At 39.5% G+C, this 20,177-nt stretch overlaps 1 protein-coding gene across 1 annotated transcript in view; it reads left to right on the top strand.

Annotated features, from left to right (window-relative positions):
- CDS1 (CDP-diacylglycerol synthase 1) overlaps positions 1–20,177 on the top strand; it is a 55,669-nt gene that overhangs the window by 34,184 nt on the left and 1,308 nt on the right. Inside the window, exons 6-12 of the mRNA XM_012805329.2 lie at positions 4,985–5,043; positions 6,678–6,760; positions 8,266–8,353; positions 10,964–11,032; positions 12,985–13,137; positions 14,935–15,054; positions 17,938–18,041. Coding sequence (XP_012660783.1) covers positions 4,985–5,043; positions 6,678–6,760; positions 8,266–8,353; positions 10,964–11,032; positions 12,985–13,137; positions 14,935–15,054; positions 17,938–18,041 — 676 coding nt within the window. The remainder of the gene's footprint in view (positions 1–4,984; positions 5,044–6,677; positions 6,761–8,265; positions 8,354–10,963; positions 11,033–12,984; positions 13,138–14,934; positions 15,055–17,937; positions 18,042–20,177) is intronic.

The following is a 20,177-nucleotide window of genomic DNA, read 5'->3' as shown; positions in this document are numbered from 1 at the left end:
GGGGAGGGGAAGGGGAAGGGCGAATGGAGGGAGGGTATTGGTGGGATCTCACCTAATGTGCACCGGGCCAGGGTACATTTGAAAACCACTTTACAAATGTCTTGCCACAAAAAATAAGTAAGTGAGGTGGTGGTTATGTTAATCAGTTTGATTTAAGCTTTCTACATTGTATATCAAACCATCACATTGTACCCCATAAATGTATAGTTATGATTTAATAAAAATTAAGTTAAAAAAATAAACTGCAATCTTATAGTAAGGTAGGAGCTACTGGGTTAAATGATGAAACTGCCCATATAAACCACTTGAAGAATTCTCTGTCTACTATCATTTTAAATGTGGCCCTGTTTGGCCATAAACACCCACTGTGTGTCTCTCACTTAATTACGCACAGAATCTAGCACTTAGGTTCCCAGTTTATATTTGTTGACAGATGATTAAAAGGCTGAGAACTTGTATATCCCTTCACAGCGCTTCTTCGAGAAACTTTCTTAGCATCAGTGTTTTGTTTGCTGAGTCTTGAGGCCTTACTGGGGACTCTTGACGAGGCCGGCAGCCTTCACAAGCTTGGTCTAGTAAATGGAGTGAGGAAATATTGATAGAAAGCTCACTGTGTGTCTTTTTTCAAATTACGCTATGGAAATCATTGGAAGTTCTTTAGTTAATAATATTCTAAGAGTCTCATCAAAACGTTATTTCTATTGCAGTGGTCATATGGCTTTGGAAAATATAATTCTTGGCAGGTTTAAAAAGCAGAAACAATTCAAGCGACCTTATTGATGTTGAATTTTATTGAAATTGAATGTAGATATCTACAGGTCTAACCCCTCATCAAGGTCCGAGAAATTAAATGACCTGTTAATATCATTCAAAACGACTCCCTGACTAGGACCTGGAAGTCATTCTGGCATTTAGATAATTTTGTTGTAAATGAAATTGAATGATAGAAAGAGGAAATCAAAGAGCTGAAACATAAGTCAAACATTGTCTGTAGGCTCTTGGTGCATAGAAAAAGAACGCTTCATCAGCTTGGTGATTTGGATTTAGGGCTCTTTGGAAACCAGAACAGCTATTTGATTACATGGTCAGCTGTGACAAGTAAATCAGGGGGAGGCATTTGAGCCTTAATATCGTCACCTTACTATCTCTTTAGCCAACTTGAGCAATTAAGAGTATTATGCTTAGCAATTTTTTTTTCTTTTTGCTTGCCCTTATGCATGGCTGTTTTGATTTCTTTAAAATCCTCAAGGACATGGTGTGATTTGAATATAATGTTTTGAATTTAACAAAATTGTTGGACATATAAACTTAAGTTTTGCTGAAATTAATACATGATTTTCTTGACCAATTATTTTTTATATCAGAGAATATTGATTAAATCTTTAGAAAGATGTAACAGTCTTTGCTCACAAAGGACTATATCTCCAAAACCACGTACCATTTCTGAGCTAAAGACTAGTCAACCTGTACACGTGCTGGTGTTGCTGTATACCCACACCCGCCATTCAGATTATAGAAATCTTGTATTTGGCTAATACAGTGATTGGTCCGTGTGACAATTTCTATAATGCATATTCACTTACGACTTCTTTTAATTAGTTGTCATCTAGCATCTGATGAAAGGCGCATGAAATGCAGCATGTGTCTGAATTTTAGAAGTTGTGATTGTTTAGGCAAATGTGATAAAGAATATAAAACCACGTGAAAAGACACAAGATGAGTTGCTAAGCTTGAATATTCAATCCTGGGTCTGTGCCACTGTCTGTCTTTTAAATTAAAGGCTGCCTGTGTTTACTGAATTGCCTAATCACCAATAGTAAATTTCAAAAATGACTTTATATTTTGTTTTGGTATATTTCTGACTCTTCACTGAGAGTATGGGCTCCCGATGGCAGTGTCTGTCTTATTTTTTAATCTCGTGTCTGACATATATCGCAAGTGCTCGATAACTATTTTTTGTTTGTATTCACTTTTCTGAAATTTTCAGCGTCTTGGGTTTTTTTTCCTTGGCTTCTCCTGAGAATCTTATTCTCTTGTTCTTTTTGAATACACCTCTCTTAAGTATGTTGGGTAACTGGTTTTCCCTAATCCCCTGGATAAGTGCCCTTGATACTGGCAACAGGATCTACGCGTGTTTGTATTGAAAAACACCGGGCAGACGACAGTGTATGTAAATGTTGATGAGTAGGTTTAGCTAAACCATTTTATGTCAAGGACTACAGATGTTAGGAAGCCTTTTTAGTGCTTTTATTTGCACTACTGTAACAAATCCTGTGATTTTAATGAGAAAGTCATTCAAACATTCTTTGTTAATTAGGGGAAAAGTAAAACTGTGGATCCAAATGTATAAAATTATCCTTCCCAAAGGTTTATTCAAATATAGCATATATGTATTTTTAGATATTTAAACATAAATGCTCATGTGGCCATATGGCTGTGAATGAAGGAAATTAAGTTCATATGTTTTCTTTCTTTGAGTGTCTTTCCCTAAGAATTATGTAGTCAGCCCTCGGCATCCGTGGGCTCTGTGTTGGTGGATTCAACCAACTACAGATCAGTGGTGTGTCTGTACTGACGATGTTCTATTCTTATCATTATTCCCTAGACGATAGAGTATAACAAATATTTACACTGCATCTGTATTACAGTTGGCATTGTAAGTAATCTAAGGGTGACTTAAATCACATGGGAGGGTGTGTGGCTTATGTGCAAACACCTTTACCGGAGGGAGTTGAACACCCATGGATTTTAGTGTCCTTGGGGATCCCGGACCCAGTCGCCATGGATCCTGAGAGATGACCGTAGTGAGCTTCAGATATGCTATAAAGACACGTTATACCTCCCACCTCTGCAAAGTCAGAGAACTACATTACCTTAATGTATCTGGGAGTCAGATAACTATATGCTTTAGGTGAAATGGGATCAGGTAACAGTGAGTGGCTACAACTGTCTTTGATAAAATGACCATTACCAGAACATTAAATGATTCTACTGGGAGTTTTGTTTCAAAGAAATGCTTAAGAGTGAATAGTATTATATAATTTCAAGAGAGAGAAAACCATATATTTTGGTGCAGTATTTGTGAGGAAATTATTCATAGTTCATGGTACTGAGAAGTGTCCCAAGGCTGCTCTGGGTGAATCAAGGGGTCTGTTTGGACAGAATAGGTTTAGTGGCATTGAACCACATCCAGTCCACGTTCACCTTTAACTACCCACTAGCCATAGAAAGTGCATAGAAATTACATTCTTGGCTCGGCGCCTATAGCTCAACCGGCTAAGGCGCCAGCCACGTACACCTAAGGTGGCGGGTTCAAATCCCCAGCCTGGACCCGCCAAACTACAATGACGGCTGCAACCAAAAAATAGCCGGGCGTTGTGGCGGGCGCCTGTAGTCCTAGCTACTTGGGAGGCGGAGGCAGGAGACTCGCTTGAGCCCAGGAGTTGGAGGTTGCTGTGAGCTGTAATGCCACGGCACTCTACCCAGGGGGACAGCTTGAGGCTCTGTCTCAAAAAAAAAAAAAAAAAGCAATTACATTCTTACTTGAGCTGCGAGACACATCTACCTGTTACAGACAAAAACTCAAACACCATAATTTTTAAAGGACTCTTCCACACAATCAGCAGTTTCAATGCCATGAATTCCACATTTCAGTTTCTCTCTTTCTTTCAAGAAAGTTACATAATGGCTTTCAGCTATGCCTCTACTCACAAAATGTGTCCAGATTGTTTTTGCAATACGATTAGTCAGATTTCCCTGTGGGTGACGAGTACGGGGGGAGGTCAGATCTGGAGTCAGTTTGTGTTCTCTTCCTTTGCCATCATTCTTTATGCCTTGACATTTCAAATCAGTCATTAAAAAATAGCTAAAGGCAGCTGCGGTTTAGTTCTTTGCTCTGGTGAGAATAGTCATACCCTTGCTTACTCTAGCAGGGAGAATTGCCTTGGTAAGTATAACTTAGATATACAAAGTCTAATATTTAGGTCAACCGAAAATTCAGTTTGTATCTCAGAGAACTCACTCTTTAAAGATGGTGAGAATAGGGTGCAAACCTAGCTGTTTATTTGAAATTAAACTTATGTATTTTCACTATCTGCCTCTATAAAATAAACATATTAGAAGTTTACAGGTATATTGGGCAAGAAGCACCTCATATTGGCTCCTATTAATTTAGTATATGACTAATAGATTTCACTTGATTAAGAATCTTCAGTAAATTTGTCCTATAATGAATTCATAGCATGTAACCAAACACAAATACTTTTTGTAAATCTTGAAATTATTAAGAGTACTGTATTTTGTTGTGATTATTATAATATTGTTCTGAGAAATTTCAAGTTATTTTTAACCTAAATTTTGCTGAAATGGGTCTATGGAACCGTGTGACTCGTGAGGGTCAGTAGGGTATAGTGTTTATGCTTTCTAGCTGGTGGTCCTTAGTAAATTCATAAAGCCCTTCATGCATTTTCTCATCTATAAAATGGAAGCAACAATTAGTAATACATCATGGAGATTTTGGAAGGATCAAATGAGTTAATAAGAGATTAATAATCATTAATGTTAAAATGTTTAGCCATGAGCCTGGAAATAATAAGTGTTCAACAAATATTAGCCGCATAATAGTTATTATTAATTTTCATACTCTATAGGGATTGAAAACATTCTGGAGATACCCTTGATAGATTGGTATAGCTACTAAATTTTGTGTAATTGAAATTCAAGATGCTTTCCATGTCCACATACTAATAACAAGGGGCTAAGTCATTGGGTTAGTCCAAGGGATGCTCCTGAATTTGTGCCATGGAGTTCGGCCCTTTGGAGAGTACAGGGTTGTTTCCCTCAAGAAGCTTAACTTAAAATGCTTAATTTGAGATGGTAGGAGAGATGACCTAGATACGCTATAGGAAATTGGCTCACTTGGGCTCCAGGAGTCTTGCACTTTATACCACATTGCACAACAAGCCCGTTTTTTGTTCTTGAACAGGTTTCTGCATGTTTGTGCTGAGCTTGGTGAAGAAACACTATCGTCTGCAGTTTTACATGGTGTGTATCAACGCGTAGCCATCAATGTGATGAAAACCTTCTCCTTTATTTTTCTGTAGCGAGAAGATCTCACCTAAACCGCTAATTCACGTCTTGCCTCAATATGAGGGGGCCTTTCAATTTCAGGTGACGATTAAATATAGAACATTGAGGCTGAAAATGTTTTGAGGGTTTTAAAATTTTAACTATTTTTCAAAGCTTCCTAAAACCTTTTTCTCTGAATACTTTTAAAGGTTGGGAAATTAAAGTATTGGATTCCTTAAATTTACAGAAATTGGAAGAATTTTCATAGTTTCCTGTACGGTTCCTGAGTCTCAGAAATCGACCATGTTGTTCTGTGGAAAGTGACTCTGAGCATAGGCTTAGAGGGGGCAGAGCGTATGTCTTGTTGGTAGCTGTGCTTAGTCACAGGATTGCTTAATCCTGCTTGGCATACGTATCTCGTTCAGTGTACCAAAGTCTATGTTTTATGAAATTTATCACTGTACGTAATGAACTTTCCTCATTGTCTTAAACTGTAGCTCATGATAAGACTGTACGGTTTCATGTAGGGTTTAGATCTGTGAGTTCACGTATTAGAAAGGCTTGATCGGATGGGCAGTGCGTTTTCTATCCCTCGTGCTTTGTTTTCTCTCACCAAGACATTCTGCTGAGCGTTTGTTAGGAAACTGTAGGTTTCTTACATTCCTAATTTCAGAGGGTCTGAGGATGAAGAGTAAAATTTTTAGTGAAAATCTAGAAACAAGACAAATTAGAGATAGAATCTTCTACGAGAATATAAATAGTGCCCAGTGGGGAAAAAATGATGCATTTTGAAGCAACCAGGGTAAAAGAGAATTAGCTCTTACAAGCAGATAAAAATAAAATGAAACAAAATAACCAATATAATATATCACTTACTGAAATGAGAAATAGGTTTATTAGGGATAAATCGAAATCCTAAGAATTATAAAAAGAGATTTTATAAATTAGAATAAAAGTCGTAAGACTGGTACCTGGACACGTTAGCTTCTTTTTCTTTACATTCTACTCATACTGATGATGTTAGAAGTCACGACAGTAGCCGTCTCTCAGGCCCAGTGGAATTGATAAAACACAAAAATCTGTGAAAATCTGAGATTGAACACTGTCGTCAAATGGACCTGTTATGGGCAGTTGCCCCCTGCTGGTTTGAATCATTCGCAGCTAGAAAGGAATCTTTAGGACAGAAAGTTTGCCATAATGAACTCAGAAAAAGATTAATTTTAGCATTTTGGTAACTGCAGAAAGCATCCAGAACAAAGCGTTCCTCTCTAAATGCTGTAACCACACTGTAAATTTCTCATTATCATGTAAATCTAATGATTGAAGATTGTGGTTTGTATTTGTGTTTTTTAATTTAGTAAGATAGCTGTTGTTAGCATTCTATTTGTGTCTGCGTTAAGATTACTTTGTTAAATGTTGTCATTAGTTTAAGATTCCAGTAGTAATAAAATGAATGTAATTTACTAACAGCATTTATTTTATAGGAGCTTATCTTACAAATTTTGACCAAAAGTCAGGGTAGAAATTTGTGTTTTCAGAGTCACTGTTGCTTCTTCAGCTACACTGATGAGTTGTGTTTACTAATTTTTGTGTTGTTGGGCTATTAACAGTTCGCATGGACTCATGTCACTTTACTGATAACCGTTACTCAGTCCCACCTTGTCATCCAAAATCTGTTTGAAGGCATGATATGGTAAGGGAACAGTATATGCTGCTTTTATTCATATCCTAGCACTTTTTAAGCTCTTTAACATTGGACAGTGTCTTACAGATTTCTACTAAAATGTGCTGTTTGCGTATTTCATTAAAATATCTTACCAAGTTTTGCTTACTGTTTGACAACTAAAGACAAAGTACTTCATTAACAACTAAAACCTTTTTATTCAGATTCCAAATAGAGTACAGAAAGTCCCCCATAAATAAATAATTATATTTGCATGTGTTAATAAACTCTAACTTTTTACTAAGATAGACTGTAAAGATATTAAGATATTATATACACAGAATGCAAAAGCATAGGAAAGTTTGCTTGTCAGTAAACCATGTATTGGAAATGCATTTTTTTCCAGGTGAAATTGGGTGGGTTCTCCTTTGCTTTCATACAGGAATAGGTTTCCAGATCTCAGATATACGGAGTTAACTGTCTCTATAGCCGTGACTTGCATATTCAGAAAGGATTTTTATTAGTTACAAATTATAAAACTTAAGTTGGAATGGAGAAGAAGCTTAAGATTTAAAAAAAAAATCCATTTGTCTTTTTCCTTGTACAGTGAAAAAAAATCTGACCCTATTTTTCCCACATTCATTGTAATGGATTAGTTAAAGTCTTTTACAGTTGATGGGTTTTACCAAGATAAATTTTATTACCTTGACAGGTTTATGTTTTTCTACCAAGGAGGGTGTGTGTATTTGTGTAAACAACTGGAATCCCTATGCTATCATCTTCCATGTAGTGTACAAACTTTTAATTAATGGGGACAGTTACAGGAGTAAGTAGGTTCTATACAATTAGTAGAGTTTAATGCAGTCATAGCTAAGATAGAATTAAAATTAATGAAAGGCTTCTTAAGATAAACTTTCAGTCTGCATATTATTATTATTACTTGTTCCACATAAAACTAAAATTTGATCTGGACATCGTAACTTGTGCCTATAATCCTACCTACTTGGAAAGCTGAGGCTGGAGGATTGTTTGAGCCCAGGGGTCTAAGACCAGCCTGGGTAACATAGGGAGACCATGTCTCCAAAAAAAAATTAAAGAATTAGCCAGAGGTAGTAGTGTAAGCCTGTAGTCCGGGCACTTAAGAGGCTGAGGTGGGATGATCACTTGAGCCCAGCAATTTGAGGCTACGGTGAGCTATGATAGCACCACGGCTCTCCAGCCTGGGTAATAGAGGAAGATTCTCCAGAATAAGTTAAAATAAAAAAAAAAAAACCTAAGATTTTAATATCTATAACTATAGAAATAGATAATTTAATATTTTCTTTAGCATTATTCTCCTAGCATTTTGCTCCATTTAAATTGCTAAATGGGCAAATTTGGTGGACAGTCATTGTTTCTGCTCATGACTTGGCAAATACTGTAATGTGGACTAGGCTGTAGCACCCCCCACAGTATTCCACTGGTTTATTATGAGTCACAACCTGTAAGATGAATATTTGCAACTTAATCATAGGAACTTTTTTTTTTTTTTACAGGTTCCTTGTTCCAATATCAAGTGTTATCTGCAATGACATAACTGCTTACCTTTTTGGATTTTTTTTTGGGAGAACTCCATTAATTAAGGTAATAGAAAATTATGGCAGATTGGAGATGATATTAATGATTCCAATTGTTTATGCACACACATGCACACATGTACCCCCTGGTAAAAAAAAAAAAAAAGCCACAGCTGTCAGGGACATAAAATTTATCTTGATACACATAAAAGCCATCAACTGTAAAAGACTTTATTCAATTAATCAGCTTAAAATGAATATGGCAAAAATATGGTCAGTTTTTTTTAATCTTAAACTTTTTCTCCATTCCAACTGATTTTTAAGTTTTGTAATTTTTAGCTAATAAGTGTCTTCTGGATATACAAGCCTCTGCTAAAATGCAGTTCCCTCCATGCGTCTGAGGGTTATTACAACTGTAAAGATTAGCCACGAGAGGACATCTCCAACAACGCGGTGCTGTGACACATTTTTGATTTCCGAGCTTCTTAGATTTTCTTTAGCGGCACTTAGCAATGCAGTGTGGGGCGGTGAGCAGTTCCTGAGAATCCCATCTGGGTTCTTCAGCAGACATCCCCTGCCCGCTTAGTGAGGGCTGGACTTCACTGCCTGTCAGGCCTCACCTGGTCTCTCTCTTACCTCCTCTAGTGCTTTATTCTCCCCAGCGGCCTTACAGAGAAACCTTGCCTGACTCTGCCCTCCCCTCTAGGCATCTCCTCCTGTACCAGACTCGCTCAAAGAGAACATTATGCCATCTTTGCATATCATGTCTATTTATTTGTAAGATTTTTACATCCAAACTCATTTCAAAAAAAGATCTGGGGGGCTTACAATAAAGCGCTGGTGAGATGCAGGTAATAGTGACAGGTTAAGATGAGGGAGAGGGGGACCCCCAGGAGCAGACTGGGTTGTTTTGGGCAGTGGAGGCAAAGAAGGGAATGAGTTGAGTCACACAGTTCTCCTTTTGGGGAAAAAGAAACCAATTTTTTAGGGAAATCAAACGATTTTCTAGAGCTTTTTTTTTTTTTTTAATCCTTTCACATTGGGGCTTCAGGCAGGATTTCTTGGTTGACATGCTGAGTAACATCTTCTAGTACACTCTCACAAATATGTATATTACTTGGCTATTTTGCGTTTTGCTGTTTTGAAGGCAGTTTTAGGGAGACAGAGACAATTGTTCAGACACAGAACCCACCTGTTCAGAGTGGTGGGACAGGAGTTTTGCATTCCAGAAGAATTCATAAACTGCCTGTCCTTCAAAAACCGTCCCAGACTTTTTACCCCACCACGAGGAGGAGTCACAAAGAGCAGCGGCCGGCTGCAGGGATACTTGTGAGCAAGCTCTGTACTTTTAGAAGATTTCTAAAGTTGCTCTGGAGCAAGCAGTTAAGTATTCAAGAGTTCTGTACAGGCTGAGAAGTTTTTGGCTTGGGAAGCCTTCAGAAAGGCTGCTATAGCTGAAGGGAAGTCTCAACACCTGAGTTGAGCAGAGCTTTCCAGTGAATGGACCAGGCCAGATGAGTTGCAGGATAGACCTTAAGATAATTGAACACTTAACTCCTAAATCAGTGTGAGATGAATCAGTTTAATTTGGTAAGTTATCTTTGAAACAATAACAGGCACTTTGAATCTGAGCCACCCTTAACTTCATGACCGTAATACCAAATTATCCAAGGAGATGGTCCGTTCTCTGTGGCCAAATTGTTATCAGATTTGTCAAGAAACCATTTCTGCCAACCATTTCATTTGGGGCTTTTATGATCTTAAGGACAAAAAGCGTATAAAGAACTCTGTGGCTTAGCAGCTTAGTAAACCATTTCTGTCTTCAGGAACTTCACTCCTATATTTGGCTTCTGTCCCCAATGATGAGGTGACCAAATCTCATTTACATGGTCATCTTTCCCTCACATGACACCTCTGGGCAATTAGCACCGTCCACTCCTGACACTTTGCCCCCCCCCCCACAGAGTTCCAGTTCCCATATTCTTCTCCCCAAATGCCCCATTGACTGGGAGACAATAGCCTGACTCTGAAATAAACAGTATTGATTCTTACAAGCACAGGGCGTCCCTTTCTTTCTGGAAATGGAGTGTGAAAAAGGAGAGAAACGGATATGTGAATACTTAGGGAGCAAATATAGTATTTGGGGGCTGTGGACTGTTTTGCCACTTCAGAAAGACATTGTGGCGTGTGTACGGCACACGAGGAGCGTGGGAAAGCCTGTGCTGTGTGTCCCTGTCTGCTGTGTGCCTTCTGTTTCTGGTCAGTAACAGGTCGTTCTTGGTCACATGTACTTGGAATGTACATATCCCATCCTTGTTCCGAGAACTTACACCAAGTATTACAGGATGTTATATAAGCAGAAAGGTCATGGGCGATTATTTCAGTATAGACTTCATAGTCCTCTGAAAGAAAAAAAGTGAATTGAGGCTATTTAAGAGGATCAAGCGCATCTCCACAGCCCATCCAAAGTCTGAGCGCTTGTTGTGTATTTAAATCACTAGAGAGATTGACACAAGCAAATCGGGATCAGAGAATGAAGGGGAAAGGGTTCTGAACTACAGTCGTAAGAAGAAAGCAGAGCCGTGTACAAGGCATCTCAGGAACTCGCTGGAGGGAGTGGCACGTGCTCTGTTTGTGATGCAGTAACGCGCTTCCATTTTATCTGCCCTTCTTTTAGCTGTCTCCTAAAAAGACCTGGGAAGGATTCATCGGCGGTTTCTTTTCCACAGTCGTGTTTGGATTCACTGTGAGTTTCACTAGGATTTTTATCTTATGTTTCCTTTGAAAAATGATGCCAAGTTTATTAGTCTATTGTAAACCTGAAGAAATTAAACCACAACTTACTAATGTATCTGTTGAGACCAACTAAACAGAACCTATTCTGTAACTCAGTGGCTCTTAGCCTGGCTGCACATAGAATCACATAAGGAGCGTTCACAAAAGCTTTCTGCCTTAGTCTTCCCCCAAGCCCGTTAACTCCTCCAGGTGATTCTAATGCACAGCCAGGCTTGGGACCCCCTGTGGTGCTGTTGTGTTTCAGTATTTTCTAACAGCTGTTCTGCCTTGGGGGGGACGCAGGTACTGGGCAGTTGGTGGCTCTGAGTTACAGCAGAAAACACAATGTTGAAGCTGCTGTGAGTCCACCTTGCAGAAGAGTCTGTTAATTTCAAATAATTAATGTTTACTTTTAGTCATGAATAATTGATACTGTTCTTGTTTTAAAAATTAGTTTACAGTTGTGGAATTTAGCTTTTTATTAAAAATTGCCTAGTTAGAATCAATAAGGGTACAGTAAAATGGCTGAATATAACATAAATACACAAAGAAATTATTGTTACAAAGTTTAGCCTCAGTGTTAATTATAATATTCTTTACTCAAATGTAGTCTAACTAGTAACAACATAAAACTTTGAGAGAGAGCAAATATACAAATAAATGGAACTATGCCATGATCCTAGGTAGGAAACCACATAATTCCTTCATTTAATTTGTAAGTCTAGATCATTCTCAATGAAAATCCCTATAAAATTTGATAAAATTACTCCAGAGTTTTTGTCTAGAATATCAATGAGACAATATTGATAAATGGAATGAAAAGGGATCCAGCCCCGTCTACTGTTTTTACATTACAAAATAAGGATAATTAAAAAACTATTAAACTAAATGATACTGTAAGAATTTGGTATTATTAAAGATTAATATAGAAATACTACAAGAATAGCCATACTATTGCAAAAAAATAAAGGGCTACCGTATAGGAATGTAATGCTGGCTGGGCGCAGTGGCTCATGCCTATAATCCCCGCACTCTGGGAGGCTGAGGCTGGTGGATTGCCTGAGCGCACAGGTTCAAGACCAGCCTGAGCCAGAGAAAGACCTTGTCTCTAAAAATAGCCAGGTGTTGTAGTAGGTACCTATAGTCCCAGCTACTCAAGAGGCTAAGGCAAGAGGATCGCTTAAACCCAAGAGTTAGAGGTTGCTGTGAGCTATGACACCACAGCATTCTACCAAGGGCGACAAAGTGAGGCTCTCTCTCCAAAAAGAAAAAAGAATGTAATGTATGACAAATAAGGAGGAGGGAAATTATCTGTATTTTTGAGTAAATGGTTTTGAGGAAACTGATTATTTGAAAACCAGATCAGTTTATTCTAGAATGATATTTGAATTTTTGTTAACCATTCTTAATGGCTACAAGAGAGAAGAAAAAGAGAATAAGCTGTTGTCTTGCAATTTAAATTTATAACAGGATATTTTATTTTATGCATTGTTTAATCTCCTGGCAGAAAATAGCTAGTTTTAAAAACCGTAGTCATGTGGCCAAGGAAAGAATAAGTTAGTCAAAGTTTTCAGGAGTGGCTAGGAATAAAGGTATTTTTTTTTAACCTTTACTATTTTATACTATTTTCTCAGCAATTTTGAATCACTGATTAATTAACTGATGAAAGTAACACAAGCTCGTTTGCAAAAACTCAAATCGTTTACTCTCCCGTATCTTTATGATTGTGGTCATGCCGAGGTTGAAATCTCATTGACTTCAAAACCTGTTTGATTTTTCTAAAGGTCTTTCAAGTCTTTTGCTGGGATAATTCTGACCATCAACTTTAAAAAATCATAGGAGAATGTAACTACAAAGCAATTCTGGCATTCTGTCTCTGGCCTTTCTGACACATAACTTAAAATATATGTATTTGTTATTCAGGCTGCCTATGTGTTGTCCAAATACCAGTACTTTGTCTGCCCAGTGGAATACCGGAGCGATGTCAACTCCTTTGTCACAGAATGTGAACCGTCCGAGCTTTTCCAGCTTCAGAGTTATCCACTTCCACCCTTTCTAAAGGCAGTGTTGAGACGGGTAAGAGTAACAGTTCAAGGTTAAGGATCCTCCACTTTGAAGATAAGTTTCTTTAAAAGTGGGATTAAAAAAATAAATGAAAGGAAAGTGGGATTCAGATGTAACTGATTTTCTGTAAAATCTTTAACTGTTTGACACAGAAGTGTTTATCATCAGTATTGTATTCCATCCCCTGGGGATTTCTCCATTTTGAACCTGAAATGAGTTGTATACTAGGAATTTATTTGCCTAATGATTTAAAAACTGATGATAATTCATTTTCTATTGGTTTTGAAAGCATTTTTTTCAATATTTTGTAGGTTTTTACAAAGCAAGTGGATTAGAATGAGTTTCATACGTTACTGGTATGAGTAACTTAATTAAAATTCACCAATTCTTGATTTTTAGAGGACACTTATGAGTACAGAAAGCTGCTGGTTTTAAAATTTAGTTTTCCTTCCAAAGGGACATTGTGGCCATGTAAAGGTATCTGTGAGATCTTTCACTAAAGCAGAGTGTTGACCTGCTCCCCAGTAGAATCTTCTTGATCTGTGTCTGATCAGAATCTCTGGGTGGTTGGTTGAAGTGGGGAATCAAGCTGTCACGTGTGTGTACTTATGTGCACACACAGACGTGTTTATAGCTGAAACATTTTATTTTTAACTGAAATCCACAATTTTTGAGAAGCAGATTAGTCAACAAACTATTTCTAGCCTTGAGTGCTCAACAAGTAGATTCCAAGGGGGATTTTTTTCAGTGTCCAAGCTATAAACCATTTGATGCTGCCAACTTTGGGAGTGAAGGTGTTGCTTTGAGAACAGGTGCAAATATTGGTGTTCTCAAACATCTTTTTTGAACCACATCCATTATGCAACTGTTTATAATTTGTAGTTTCAGGTTATTTTAAAAAGAGCAAGGACTAAAGATTTCCAAAATAATCTGACTACAGGATTTCTCTCAATGTTTTTTTTTTTTTTTTGAGCCAGACTGACCCTGTCACCCTGGGTGGGGTGCCGTGGTGTCATAGCTCACAGCAAGCTCAAACTCTTGGGCTTGATCAATCCTCATGCCTCAGCTTCCTAAGCAGCTGGGACTCCAGGCAGCTGCCACAATACTCAGCTAGTTTTTCTATTTTTGGTAGAAACAGGGTCTTACTCTTGCTGAGTTTGGTCTGGAACTCCTGAGCTCAAGCAGTCCACCTGCCTTGGCCTCTCAGAGTGCCAGGACTACAAGTCTGACCCACCGCGCCCGGCCCCTCTCAATTTTATGCTCTTCTCCCCAAGCCTTTATTATGATGGTCTCACCGAAGCCCATTCTGGCATCTTCTTTAAGCCACTTACTGTTATGTGTTTCCACAGCATTCATCTACTGTCAAGAGAAAAAGCCTTATTTAGTCATATAAAATTAAAGTGAAATATAGTATAATATTAAATAAGTTACATAATTACAAAGACAAGGTACTGCTGGTCAAACAAAAGCAACCAAACTGCGAAATTAACTGATTTTTAGTAAGCCTACAATTGAGTTGTAGAAGCTCCTGGACAAACTAGAAGGTAGCCTGCCCTCTGTGCGATTTCCCGGTGCCTTCCGTGTCCTCGCAGGGGGAGCGGAGGGCGCTGGCTAAGTAGAGGACAATGCAGAAAGCTTGCCGCGTACACCTCTCCATGATTCTTAAGGTCTGTGAAAGTAGCAAGAATGTGCTATGCACTTCTTGTATATGTACTTGGTATCATGGTTCTTACCTTTGGTGGCGTGCTCAAATATAATTTTAATATATTTTTTATAATTTTTCACCCTCCCCTTCTTTCTCCTCTTTAGGAAACAGTGAGCTTGTATCCCTTCCAGATACACAGCATTGCGCTTTCAACATTCGCGTCTTTAATTGGCCCATTTGGAGGCTTCTTTGCCAGTGGATTCAAAAGAGCTTTCAAAATCAAGGTGTGTGTTTAGCTTCTTTGTTACGTTGTTAGAGACTGTAACATAGCTGGAGTTGAGTTCATTCTTGGTCTGCATGAAGCCCCTGGGCAGAAACTTCTCAGCCTCCGGGCAGCACTGCCTGCTGGACCTGAGTGTGCTCTTTCTTGTCAGGTTTTGGTCTTGCCATGTTTGTACATTTCAGTGTTATGTCAGTCTCTTTTATACAGATGGCCCTTACTGTTGGGATGGACAGAGAATCCCCAGCTTTCAAGCGTTCATTCTAAGAATCCAGCCATGAATTGTCTGATGTTTACTGTTTGGCCACAAGGTCTTAACTTTAAAAGTTTTTAACTTTTTTATATTTTTAAAGAATTTATTTATTTATTTATTTTTAATTTAATTCTTTTCCTTCTTTTTTGAGAGAGAGTGTCTCATTCTGTTGCCCTGGGTAGAGTGCCGTGGTGTCACAGCTCCCAGCAACCTCAAACTCTTGGGCTCAAGTGATCCTCTTGCCTCAGCCTCCTGAGTAGCAGAGTGCCCGCCACAATGCCTGGCTAGTTTTTCTATTTTTTTGTTTTTAGTAGAGACAAGGTCTCATACTTGCTCAGTCTGGTCTTGAACTCCTGAGCTTAAGCAGTCTGCCTGCCTTGGCTTCCCAGAGTGCTGGGATTACAGGCATGAGCCACTGTGCCCAGTTGGCCACAGGCTTTCTGGAAGGGACAGGCAGCAGAGCCTTTGGATTTGAAACTAACTGTTCACCCTACTGGCCCAGGAGTCATCAGGCCCTTTCTGTAAAGGGCAAATGCTAAACGTATTAGGATTTCCAGACCACAGCTTCAACTCTGAAGTCTACTGCTCGAGTAAAACCCTCTCACCTAGAGAGAAGATGTCAGAGAAGGGGCCTGGCTGGCTTTCTTTCTTTTTTTTTTTTTTTTTTTGAGACAGAGTCTCACTCTGTCACTCAGGCTAGAGTGCCAGGGTCTCAGCCTAGCTCACAGCAACCTCGTGGGTTCAAGTGACCCTCCTGCCTTAGCCTCCCAAGTAGCTGGGACGACAGGCGCCTCCCATCACTCCTGGCTAGTTTTTCTATTTTTAGTAGGGATGGAGGGGCAGGGTCTTGCTCAGGACAGCCTGAAACTCCTGACCTCAAGTGATCCTCCCACCTCAGCCTCCCAGAGTACTAGGATTGCAGGTGTGAGCCACTATACCTCACCTTGGCTAGGTTTCATAAGACTTTATTTACAAAAATAGCTCTGGGCTGGATTTGGTTTGTAGAACGTAGTTTGCTGATCCTTGTTCCAGAGATACAAAATTATTCTGTTTTAAGTGAGATCATCCTAAAGTGACACGTTATCTTGGCGTTGTATCTTAGCCTCCTTCACAGGGCTGAGTTGAGCTGGAGTGTTGCCAGTAGAGAGGCTACTGGACATGGGGTGGCGGGGGAGGCCTCTCTGAGGAGGTGCCATCTGAGCAGAGAGCTGAGAAGAGGAGAATGCATCCTGCAGAGAAATCTAAGGAGAGCTCCTGAGTGCAGAAGAGGGCGGCCTGAGCCTGTGGAAGGAGCCAGAGGTGGCGGGGAGAGGACAAGGCTGGGGCTGCAGGGCTTGGTGGAGCTGCACCTCGCAGGGCCCTACAGGTCATGAATGAGCTCAGGGGGCTCCTGCCATGGAAAGGCACTGTGTGAGGGAGGGCACTAGACAAAAGTACACTATACACACGGGACATGGGCCCTGTGCCTGGGGGCTCACTGCCCACAGGGGGAGTGCACATCCACAGAGAGCCACGCCGCGGCAGGACCCCTATCTCCTGAAGACGGCTGGCAGCAGAGTGGGGTTACGGGCTCCTGTGTGCTCCAGTTAGTGGGGAAGAGAAGGAAGGCCATGGCTGGCAAAAACCAACCAAAGGATTTTTCAATCACCATTTTAAACAGAAATGTCATATTTAGAATGGCATTCTTATAATGGTCTCAGGGACAATCCAGGGCTTCTTGGTGAATGCTGAGGTTTTTTTTTTTTTCATGTCTGAAATGAAGAAGCGATTGCTATTGCATTGTAGGTGTTTTTAAGTTGCCTGAGTGAACTAGAAGAACAATTAGTCCTGTTCATTTCCTGGGCGCTCAGAATGTGAATATGTCTGCCCAAGGTTGATTCCCACGGCTCACTACCTTAGTCCTCAGTTTGGCCACTTAATGGACTAACATGGCCCAAGTGAGCGAGCTGTGTGATTTTCTTTTTATTCCAACAGTTTAAAAAAAATGTATCATATTAGTAAAGTGTTTATTAAAAAGTAAGAACTGTTAGGGTAAACATGAGTTAAAATCAGTTGTGCATCTGTCAGCCACACTAAACTATCCATAGCTACCCCAATAACTTCTGATTAAACAAAAGGATAGGCCATACAAAGTTAGATTAGTAATAGCCGATAGAATTTTTATTTGGAAAATATTTTGTTAACTAAAAACATTCAGTGCTAAATTTAATTAATGTTTAATTAGTATTTGGATGGTATGGGTCAATTCAGAAATTATTTCAGAATGAGCATGTATTCAGAAAGTACGGTTTTTATCTGTTGGATAGATTCTAGTAAGTGTGTATTTAGTGAAAACAATCCAGTAGTAAATTATAACGGAACATCCATAGTTGACCACCTCCCTACATTGACCACCTCTTTAAGTTGATCTGTTCTATAGACTAGACACACACCACATGCCGTTATCAGCAGAGTAGGCCTAGTGCCTTATGTTGACGGCCCGTTTTAGTTCCCCTTGGGTGGTCAACGCACAGAAGTTCTACTGTATTTATTTTCCTCATAGAGTCTCTGATTCCAAGGAAACACTTGTAGAGAGAAATTTTATAACAGGTGATTTTTGGGAAAATTTGCTAATATATTTGTTTGTTCCTAAAGGATTTTGCAAACACCATTCCTGGACACGGTGGGATAATGGACAGATTCGACTGTCAGTATTTGATGGCAACTTTCGTGCACGTGTACATCACAAGTTTCATAAGGTACTTGTACGTCAACAAGTTTTTTAGATGATTTCTTTGAGTTCTCACTTCTACTGACATGAGTTTGAATAAGTTAACTTTTCTGGTCAGTGGTAATCTATAATATCGAAAGGAATAGTGGCCCTGGAGTTATCGCCCTGAGGAGTATGCTGAAACTGTAATTGTTTTACATGTGTTTGAACAACTCACAAAAAATGGGAGTATACGTCATGGTCCTTAGTGGGAGAAGGTATTGGATTTGAAACAAGAGGAGATTTAACTTACAACTGTGGACGCTGTTAGGAAGGCGAGAACATAAGCCTCCAGTCCCTGGTCATTGCTCGGGTCCCTGTCACGTATCTATTTTTATTTCTAGTTCTATCAATTTTTGCTTGATATACTTTGGGTTGCATGAGGTCTTTACACGTTTAGGATTGTTGTATCTCTTTGTTGAATTGACCCTTTTGTCATTATACAATGTCCATCTTTATTGCTTGCCTGAAAGTGGACTTTGTTTGATATTAGAAGAGCTACATCAGCTTATTTTAGTTTGTTTACATAGTAATTTCTATGTCGGAACTTTTATTTTAGTATTTACTTATCTTTATATTTGGTGTATTTCTATTTTTAGAAGCTTGGAGCTGATTTCTTTTTTTATAACTTGTTGACAATCTTTTTATTTGGGGTATTTAATGTATTAGAATTTTATTTATATGTATAAGTAATATATATAAATTTGGGGGTGGCATTAGTAATTATTTATTAAATCTTTAGAACTTCATTTTCAGAAGATGACAGCTTCTTACTGACAGCTTCATACTCTGTCTTTTTTTAAATTTGCTATTCTCTCAGTAGAGGAACCATGTCATTTCCCCTTTTGAAAGCAAATACTTAGACTATTAGAAATACAGGGACAGTGCCAGGATGCTGCTTGCTGGGAGCACCTGCTGACAGGATTTTGCATTTAGCTGAACTTGCTGACGTAGCCTCCTCTTCTGGTGGGCCCCTACTCTGCGCTCATGCCATGCAGTTGCTGGGGCTTTTTAAGAAATGTAATGAAACTGACTGTCTTGACTTGAGTGTGCGAGGCATATGGGCACCATTTCATGGCAGAGGAGCCACAAGCACTGCAGTGACCATGGGGAGACTAATCGGGGCTCTTGTGCAAAATTTTAAGTCCCAGATTTGCAGAGTAAATAGTTCCTCTGCTCATCCTCACTGGGATACCACTATACAGTAGGTATTTCTTTATTGCTGGGATTTCTATTTCCTATAATTATATTTGAATGGTCTATTGTAAATCATAAATTCTTTACCTATGAGAATATCTTTCTCAGAATTCTGTGCCAGTCCCCACACATTACATCTCGCTTCAGCCCGTTGGACTTTAAAGCAGATCTGCTTTGATATGCTTTCTGTATTGGGGTTCAGCTAAGACTGACCTCCTTCTCTCCCTCCCTTCCTTCATAGGATCTTACTCTCTTGCCCAGGCTAGAGTGCAGTGGCATCATCACAGCTCACAGCAACCTCAAACTCTTGGGCTCTAGTGATCCTCTTGCGTCAGCCTCCCCAGGAGCTGGGACTGTAGGTGTGCGCCACCACCCCTGGCTGAGTTTTCTACTTTTTTGTAGAGATGGTGTCTCATTATGTTGCTCAGGCTGGTATTGAACTCCTGACCTGAAGCAATCCTTCCACCTTCAGCCTCCCAAAGTGCTGTCTTCCCACTTGCCAGGCTGAGACTCTGCGCCTGGTCCTAAGACTGTCTGTGAACAAAGGCGAAGAGGCAGCTCAGTGGACTTGTTCCTTGTGTTTTGGCTCTCCAACATTCATAGCTTCCTGGGGATGTTTCCTCAACAAAGTACCTTCCATCATCTGAAGTTTCTTTGAAGCTAAAAATTTAAATTGTGTTTTCATGCCCTCTTTCCGGTTTGTCCTTATGGGATGCTTCCTGTATCTCATCTAATCTCAGGACTTGGTATTTATCCTCAACTTTAACTCAGGTGGCCCTGTTGAGAATTTGTGTAGTGCTTGGTCTGTACCTCCTGAACCCCCTGTGGTGTTCTTGTGTTTTGTGTTTGTGCCTGCTGTCCACACCTTCCTGCTCTTCACCTGCCTGATCGCCATACGTGCGCCCTGCGTCTCCCCACCTGCTCTGTG

The sequence above is a fragment of the Otolemur garnettii genome, unplaced genomic scaffold (genome assembly GCF_000181295.1).
Source record: "Otolemur garnettii isolate 467f Iridium unplaced genomic scaffold, OtoGar3 scaffold00039, whole genome shotgun sequence".
NCBI classification, from domain to species: domain Eukaryota; kingdom Metazoa; phylum Chordata; class Mammalia; order Primates; family Galagidae; genus Otolemur; species Otolemur garnettii.
Note: the sequence above shows the minus strand (reverse complement) of the source record. Positions and strands in the feature narration are given on the sequence as shown.